At 34.4% G+C, this 9,548-nt stretch overlaps 1 protein-coding gene across 1 annotated transcript; it reads left to right on the plus strand.

Moving 5' to 3' along the window:
* Positions 1-404: 404 nt before the first annotated feature.
* Positions 405-6,495, plus strand: LOC126715603 (NADP-dependent glyceraldehyde-3-phosphate dehydrogenase). Its single transcript, XM_050416293.1, has 9 exons — positions 405-724; positions 1,083-1,276; positions 1,357-1,485; positions 3,225-3,344; positions 3,754-3,890; positions 3,989-4,144; positions 4,853-5,231; positions 5,949-6,065; positions 6,173-6,495. Exons 1-9 carry the CDS (start codon positions 577-579, stop codon positions 6,284-6,286), a joined length of 1,494 nt encoding a protein of 497 aa, XP_050272250.1. The 5' UTR covers positions 405-576; the 3' UTR covers positions 6,287-6,495.
* Positions 6,496-9,548: the final 3,053 nt, after the last annotated feature.

Below are 9,548 nucleotides of genomic sequence, written 5' to 3' on the forward strand. Positions count from 1 at the left end.
TTGCTGAAATTCAAAATTTTCTCTCTCCCACTTTTCCTCTTTCTCTTTCCTCAATTCCCTAAATAACTTTGAACAGTGACTATATCGCAAATAAATTCCGAATTTAACAATATTAAGGTGTTGTCGAAATTCACTTTCTTTTCTTAATTCCCTAAATAACTTTGAACATTGACTATATCGCAAATAAATTCCGTATTTAACAATATTCAACCAAAGAACTCGTGATAATTGCGTGTAACATGATAAAAAATATTTTTTTCTCAAAAATAGAAGAAGAAGAAGAAAGTAATTACCGCTTAGTTGGCACGCTTTGATCCACCTAACTAACAGCACAGCTATGTTTGGTCCCTAGTTGATGGAACAGAGCAAAGCGTGGCTCACCTTCTTCTTATATATAGATAGATTACATTACATTACCCACCAAACCATAACCAAATTTAAACCTCACCAGACACTCCTCACTCCTCTCACCTTCACTTCTTAAATTCTTACACTCTTCTCCGACTCTCAAGGGAGTGGAATCTCTAAAAGGGTGTCGGTGAAGTTGCTTCTTTTCTTTGTTCACAAACTAAAACTATGGCTGGGACTGGGTTGTTTGCAGAGATTTTGGATGGAGAGCATGTGTACAAGTACTATGCAGATGGGGAATGGAAGAAGTCAACTTCTGGGAAAACTGTTGCTATCATCAACCCAACTACAAGAAAGACTCAGTACAAGGTTCAAGGTGACCCAATTATGATCATCTTTCTTTTTAGACTTGAAAAATTGGTTTTTGTTCATGTGCTAGCCAGCTAGCTCTTTGTTTGAACTAAAAACTTAGAATTATGTGACATATACCAAGTGATAACTAAATTGATGACATTAATTTGTTTTAATTTTAGAATTGTGAATCTCAATAACCTTGACCATATTTTGATTTGAAATAACTGGTTTCTTCAAAGAAATGTTATACTCCCTTCTGAAACAGAGTAAATTGTGAGTTCAACTCAGTTGAATGGAGGATTTGTTTTCTTTTTTGCAAATAATGAAACTCTGTGATCAAATTTTTATAGTAACCAAACTACTTTATGGTTTTGCTACAGCCTGTTCACAAGAAGAGGTAAATAAGGTCATGGATTTGGCAAAAACTGCACAGAAATCATGGGCAAAGACTCCACTTTGGAAGAGAGCAGAACTCCTTCACAAGGCAGCTGCTATCCTCAAAGAGCATAAAGCCCCAATTGCTGAATGCCTTGTAAAAGAAATCGCAAAGCCAGCTAAAGATTCAGTAACTGAGGTATCAATATTGTTCTGATTTTCATGTTTTTGTGGTATCACTATGAAGGTAATTGATGTGAATTTTTGGATTTGATGAAGGTTGTGAGGTCTGGGGACCTGGTTTCTTACACTGCTGAAGAAGGGGTTAGGATTCTGGGGGAGGGAAAGTTCTTGGTCTCTGATAGTTTCCCTGGAAATGAGAGAACCAAGTACTGCCTCACTTCTAAGGTAAAATTTTCCATTCTTACTTATGAAATTTCTTATTTGCCTTACAATAAATTTCACAACTTCTTGTGATTGTTGTACGCTAAAAGTAGTGTCAGCCGTGGTCCCATGCAAAAGCGATGTTCCATTAATTATAGTCAACCACCTCAACAAGTTGTGAAAACAACTATGAAATTTTTTGTGTTTGTAGCATTGTTACTTTTTCTTACCAAATAATAAATTTAAATTATGAGAGTGAGATATGCGGGAGTAAGGAATTTTGTTCAGACTTGGTCACCTAGCCCCGGTAGTCAAGATGAGATGATGGGCTCAGAAAATAGATAATCTGGTGGTACTAAATTGGTTTACTGATGTAAGTCAAAAAAAAAAAAAAAAAAAAATTGTCACGGTTTTCAAAATCTGGTAGAGCTTCTGAGCATGTCAGGAAATGAAAAGCTAACTACATGTAAGGTCAAAATTCACCCAACACATGTTGATTCCTGTGTATCCTATGATGATAAGCCCACAATATGGAATTTACAGACTGCTCTGGTGATGGTATTATAGGCATACATCCTTGCATTTATAAAGATTGTTAAGTGTCATGCCATTGTTATTTATTGGTGACGTTTTTTTGTCCCATTTGATGACATTGGAGATAATATATGGGCAGGTAGAAGGCAATCTTTTAATACAATTTCACCTAAAACCCAATCTTTTAAAACTATAATATGTTACAGATTTTTTTCATACCCTCTCTTTGGTCTTTACTTTGTTGGTGATATTGTCAATAATTCTACAATATGGTATCATCATTTTTACCAGGTCAAACCTGCACCAGCGGCCCAACAAACCGCTGGTATAGTAGTCTGCCCATAGTACTGCACAAGAAAGCACCTAATTCATTCAATTTTTTCTGTATAGTAGTCTGCCAATTTCATTTATGGTTGATTTGATTGCTAGGAAGACAAGGAAAAAAGAAAAAGAAAATTCTACTCTTATATTCTCCAGGCTATTCTCATCTAAATTTTTTTTTTTTTTTTTTCATTATCTATAGGTAACTTTGGAAACCACAAGAGGTAGTACAATTGGCTGGTCACTATTTTTAATCTCCTTTTTGCCCTCCTCCTTGAAATCAAAATTTACTTAGAAAAAATGAAAAGGAAAAAAAGAACTTGGAGAAACAAAATGCTAATGAGATCTTAAATACAGGGTACCATAAAGGTCCTACATATGATGCAGCAGACAGTAAATTGGCCATGACAGTCTAATGGAGAAGGTTATGGTTTACATTAAGGACATATTTTTCTCATAAATGTGAAAATGCAAAACTATAAGAACCAGAAACATGTCTTGCCCTGAGGTTCCAAGTCATCTATTCATTGAAGATAGAATATTGCAAATATGAGGGCATATGGGAATGATAACAGATTAAAATTTTATCTAGAAAATTATTTTTTGCTCCACGGGGGGATGGTAAGCGAGGATATGAAATAAAAAGTACTGAACAACTGAAAGTGTTAACCATCAACCTAATGGTGTATCTTCTACATCAGCTAGCAGATCTGTGAGCTAGCTGCTTGGCAAATCCTGTTTAGTTTTATGAATATAGACTAATTGCCATACTGGCACAGTTACATGGCGCTTGTTCCAAACAGTAACAGATGCACACACATAACGTATATTTTATATATGTATGTATACATCCTTGTGATTTTGGAGTTTGGACTTTGTTTACATATTATGTTTGCATTGTGTTGCAGATTCCACTTGGGGTGGTTTTAGCCATTCCCCCATTTAACTATCCTGTCAACCTTGCTGTGTCAAAGATTGCTCCTGCACTGATAGCTGGAAACTCCATTGTGCTCAAGCCTCCAACTCAGGTACTTTGCCCTATGAATAAAATTATGAGTTATGTTGCCAATTGCTCATCATGATAGTGTATATAATCTCCATACATCCACCTCCAACCCTCATTACTGAAACTGAATGAAGAGTTCTAGAAAAAGTAAATTTATCCACAGCATTTGAAGGAGGAAATCTCCATCCTTCAAAGGGATTCTGTGCCAAAGACTGAAGTCATGGCCAAAAATGAGTAAAAACTAAGATCAAAAAGTGATCCTGTCTGTAACCTGAAGTAAATCATTCGAAATTAGATGGTTTGCTTTGCTGAAAACAAAGGAATATTTACACTTATGTATGAGGATCCAACATTCCCAGGGATGCTTCTTGAACATTATAATCCTTCTGAATTGTTTCAGTCTCTTAATCTCATCCTCAACTTCCTTTCAGGGTGCTGTTTCTGCTCTCCATTTGGTGCATTGCTTTCACTTGGCTGGTTTTCCCAAGGGTCTTATAAACTGTGTCACTGGGAAAGGCTCTGAGATTGGAGACTTCCTTACTATGCATCCTGGGGTGAACTGCATAAGGTAAATCCAGTTCATTTTCTATCATACTAAATAGATCTCCCCTTCCCTTGTATGGTTTATAATCGGTCATCCCTAACTTGCTTTGTTGCTTTGCTCAGCTTCACTGGTGGAGACACAGGAATTGCAATTTCAAAAAAGGCAGGCATGATTCCTCTTCAGATGGAATTGGGAGGAAAGGATGCCTGCATTGTACTTGAGGATGCTGACCTAGATTTGGTAGCAGCAAACATAATAAAGGGGGGCTTTTCTTACAGGTGAAAGGATTTTCCATAAATGTCCTTACTTTGTACTTTTTAGTGTTGCATTTGGCAAGAGAAAAGAAGAGTTGGGGACTGTTTCCATGAAATTCCAATTGCTCTTCTTAATTAAGCACAAAAGGAGTGAATTTTTTTCAAGCTACAATCTATGTTGTCAATAACAAAGGAAAACTTATTTACCAATGTCTGCAGGAAGTCATTTTCAGATATAAGGTGGCTATAAATGCATCATTCATTTTATAATGTGCATTAAACATCAGACCAAGTTCTGATTTGACGACATTATTTGCTCCTCCAACTTCACTATTTTCCATTTGTTTTAGCTGAAAATATAGTCAGAAACGACTAGCAAATGAGGTATTATCATAATGTTGCTAACTATTATTAAAATATTCAAGATAATACATAATGTGAGATGAATGTGGCTTGCATGGATTGGGCTTATGTCTTACAGAGTCAGTATTGACAACTATCTCTGAAGGATGCCATTCTCCTCCATTTTAATGGCATATGGAAATTGTTCTCAACATAGTTTTCGATGTTTATTGTATTTAAATAAAAGGTGGATAGAAGCATTATGAAACCACGTCTCATGATCTACTTCTCTGTAATACATTGAGCCTAATTGTTTCTGCTACATTTTCTAAATTTTGGCTGATAAGACATACTTTTTAAATGATTCTATTCTACCAATATCTATGACAGTGGCCAAAGATGCACAGCAGTTAAGGTTGTCTTGGTGATGGAATCTGTGGCTGATTCCTTGGTTGAGAAAGTGAAGGCTAAAGTGGCAAAATTGACTGTTGGGCCACCTGAGGATGACTGTGATATCACTCCAGTGGTGTCAGAGTCATCTGCCAATTACATTGAAGGATTGGTTAAGGATGCTAAAGAAAAAGGAGCTACATTTTGCCAAGAGTACAAAAGAGAGGGCAACCTTATCTGGCCTTTGTTGTTAGATAATGTAAGGCCTGATATGAGGATTGCATGGGAAGAACCATTTGGACCAGTTCTTCCAGTTCTTAGGATCAATTCTGTAGAAGAAGGAATCCACCATTGCAATGCTAGCAATTTTGGACTCCAGGTATAAATTTCTTTTATTTTCTGATATCGGTCTTCTAGTTTTCCTCTACTGTGTGTGGTCAAGGGAAAAATGTGGTGTTATACTCTCATTACTTGTTAAATTCTATCAAATTCAATTTAGCGCAGCCCTGTTTTCCTTGATACAAGCACAGGCCATTTTATCCATTCAATCACTGCCTTGTAATTTTGTTGATAGCTGGGAAATGGTTTTAGGGAGCTCTCACTGATTATGTCTGGAGTTTGCAGAAAATGAATGCCTTTTATTTATTTGTTATAGATTATGCATAGCTCACCAATATGACAAAAAAAAAAGTTTAATTTTTTCTAAAAAAATTTAAAAATTGTGGTAATTGCTATTGTGGATTATTTTTGGCTCTAAGTATCATTCATGTGTGTGTTATCGGTAATAACAAAAACTGTACATCAGATAAATTTAAAGCAGTCTTTGCATACACCCCTACTCAAAATTCACTAATGTGTAATTATTTAGTGTTAATCATTAAACTAAATCTTGGAGGGGACTGGGGAGTATTACTCTTGAATGGGCGTGTACTTGTTCTAATATTACTGGTTAGTATGCTATGAGACATGGCATCAATCATAAGTCCTGGAAAGGGACCTTATTGAAAATGAATTATCAGCCTCCTATATTTCATATAATTTATGATTACTCTCTCTCCTCACATTGGTTTAAACTTAACTCATGAATGATGTGCAGGGTTGCGTCTTCACTAAGGACATTAACAAAGCAATGTTGATCAGTGATGCAATGGAGACTGGGACGGTTCAGATAAACTCAGCACCAGCTCGTGGACCAGATCATTTTCCTTTCCAGGTAAACCAAATCTCAAAAAACTTACCAAAATGTTACTTTCAGAAACTACATTCTTCTTAATTAAGGTCATTATCTCAATGCACACTAAACAAATGCTTTGCTGACAGGGTATAAAGGATAGCGGAATTGGGTCTCAAGGAATCACCAACAGCATTAACATGATGACCAAGGTCAAGACCACTGTTATCAACTTACCAACCCCTTCATACACCATGGGCTAGTATTACCAATAATAAATGGATGATCACAACTATTTGTATTGTAGCTAGTTAGAAATATCTGAAAACGGAATTTATCAGTAGACTTTTAAGTTTGTATCTTCTTTGTCAATTGACAATCAGATGAATAATGGGGATACATGTATGAGCAATTACAGTGTCTACAATATGCAGTAGATTTTGCAGAAATATGAATTTGGCTTTATCTAGCACTTTTGTTTGCCATGTTAACTATAGAATAAGGGTTTTTTACTGACATATCTGTGTTTGTTGCTTTCACAAGATTGGAAGCATCTTACTAGAGACACACATGAAAGTCTTAAAACAACCAAAGCACCGCCATCTTTCACATATTCCTATAAGTGGAGTGATGAATAACACTGACAGACCTGTTTGTTCATATGGGCATTAGGGTCTGGAGGCCAAAATGTGGTGCATGTGCCCTATCACCCTAAGGCAATGTTAGTCCAATTTTGTATGCTGTTTGTCTTATTTGAATATCTCTGTTCAACTTTTAAAAGCGTTTCAGTAAACAAACATAAAATATCAATGAGCACCTATCTTTAAAAATTGCATATATTTGGCTCAACTTGTAAGTTCAACCAGAACAGTTCGCAAATCAGTTTTACCTACGTGACATAGTGAAATTGATTCATTGACTGACTACCCATCTAAAACATGCACAACATTATAGTACAAATCACGAGTTTACCATTCTTAACCATAGATGGAAATATATTTTTCATATTCCAGTTCACTTTTTACTCATCCTTTAAGAATATAAATTTTTAACAGATGTTCAATTAGTACAAGATGATTAGAAAATTAAGTTATTTTTGGGACTACGGTGTAATGGCAAGTGCCCTCCACCCAAGTGATATGTTGTTGGGTCAAGTTCATGTATTAGGCTCTTCAAAATTGGAGATAAAATTAGTAAATTACTTACACTAATGGCATTTACATCTATGTGAAACAGATATTGTATGTAATTGTTACACAAAATAATAAATCGAGGAAAAGATCATTGCTAATGGCTATGTGGAGGGAAATGTGGCTCATTAGAGTTGTAGAAAATTGAGGAAATGTTGAAATGCATATTATAATTTTTCCAAGTATGCAGGAAACTGAGAAATTCAAAGTAGGGAAGGGTACGTTGTGTTGGGCCCCCTTTCAAACGGTCATCCATAAATTTTAAATAGGCCCAACGTTCTGTTTGATCTTTTACTGTATGTAGTTTTACAATTGTGACCAAACTTGTTTATTGTCTGCTGCCCTCACTTCGAAACCATTGTTACAAACTCGTTTTGATGATCCAACCACGCAGACGAAGTCACGAAGGCAGGTGTCATTTTAAAGATCATTGCTAATGGTCATTCCCCTTGACTTTTCCAAAATCCTCCCCTCATGTATTTTTGGTATAAAAAAACAAAAAATGCTCTCTTAGATTTTTGCTAAAAACATGTAATGCATTTATATAGTTGACTGATGTAATTTTTATTCTTATAATTATTCTTATGTTACTAATTTAAATAAATAAATATTTTATATATGTGTTATTTTATGGATTTAATTTTTTTATTATATATTTGGCTTGGCCCTTGAAAAGATTTGTTGGCTCCACCAGTTACTACTAGTCTACCACAACATGAATTTATAAGCCATACTTCATATATATTTTAAAACTCACAAAAGAGAATCCATTACTATGATTTTTTTTTTTAAATTATATATTCCATTGTTAATAATTTTAAGTCCTAATTTAATAATGATAAGAACATTTAGGTCAAAAAAATTATCTATTTCATTGTTGATAATTTTAAGTCCTAATTTAATAATGATAAGAACATCTAGGTTGAAGTGGGAAAGAAGAGAGATAAACAAAACAAAGGTGGAACCCAAAAAGAAAATGGTATTTATTTTAATTTTTTTTGGTAATAAATAAAAAAAATATATTTTTTAATTGAAATGATTTATTTGTTGGAAGGAACAGTGAAAGATTGGGTTATCGAAGCAATTCTCTTATCCGTGCTGGGAAAAGAAGTTCATAGGCATAAAAAAAAAAGTTGTAAAAAAGAATATATATATATATATATATATGCATATTCCACAGATTTGCCAATAAGGTCAAATATGATTCTTCCCACTGCAGAAGCACCTTCGTCTATTCACCAAGATTTGAAAACTAGCACATCAGTTACTAAACAAGGCACAAACTTTACCGGTCTAGAGTTAACCTCACATAAATCTTCTTATTAACCTATAATTTAAAATAATAATTAAAACATGAAATAATTATTTACAAAATATCAAATGATAATTGAATATTATGAAATGTAATATAAAAAATGTACAATAGCTTACAAAAGCAAGGAGGATCAGACAACCCAAGTATCCTCATCCTGTATTACGTAAAAGTGACAATATGAGAAAATATTTTCTACTAACAGTGAAATAATTATGGAAATAAATATATAGTTTGGTCTCCTCCAATTTCTCCGATTATACATTTCCTGGATTATATTTTTTTTTAAGAGAAAAAATATAACCATATTATCAAGCACTCTAGCCACAATTCTTACAAGAGAATTTTGTGTGGACTATCACAAAAAATGAAATACTATTTTTTATTATATAATATTTAGTAATTTTAATATCATGATTTTTCATTCTTATCGCATGTTTCTCATGTGATTGGTAAGTTAAGCAAGAATAAGCAAAATTACAATGATGGACATTATAGAAACCAAACAGCAATAATCAATTGACTTAAAGATATTTAGAACAAAAATGAGTCATATAAAAATTTTATGAATCTTTCATGTTTACCTTTTTAGCCTTTTCAAAAAATACAATTACAACTCAAATGAAATACAAAAAAGAAAATAAATAAATATTGATAAGGAATATTTTCGACTCCTAAAAATTCAACTAACACCCTAGAGTCTTAGGCCTCTATGGGGTCTTCGGCCACTAAAGGATCTTTCGCCTCTAAAGGCATCTTCGGTCACTAACACGTGAGTTACCTTATTACCTGGTCAAAACTCCGTTTAAGTTGTCAGGGTTGCTTAAGCATCGTCGGTGTCTAAACGGATTGTCATGCCTTCCAAGCCTTTAGGGACCTAAGAAAGTAGGCATGACTCGTCTGTCACCTTGTGGTCATGACGATCGTATATGTACCGACGAATCTAGGTACTTAGTCCCGCCCCATTTATGTGTTCTCCACTCCTGCATTCCCATATGAAAAGAACTTGGACACTACACCCAA

This window comes from Quercus robur, chromosome 2, assembly GCF_932294415.1.
Source record: "Quercus robur chromosome 2, dhQueRobu3.1, whole genome shotgun sequence".
Classification (NCBI taxonomy): domain Eukaryota; kingdom Viridiplantae; phylum Streptophyta; class Magnoliopsida; order Fagales; family Fagaceae; genus Quercus; species Quercus robur.

Bases quoted from the DNA above. Each gene is read 5' to 3' on its own strand.
- LOC126715603 (XM_050416293.1), top strand. From the start codon at position 577: ATGGCTGGGACTGGGTTGTTTGCAGAGATTTTGGATGGAGAGCATGTG. The intron at 4,145-4,852 runs GTGAAAGGATTT...TATCTATGACAG, and splicing joins AAGGGGGGCTTTTCTTACAG to TGGCCAAAGATGCACAGCAG. The intron at 5,232-5,948 runs GTATAAATTTCT...AATGATGTGCAG, and splicing joins CTAGCAATTTTGGACTCCAG to GGTTGCGTCTTCACTAAGGA.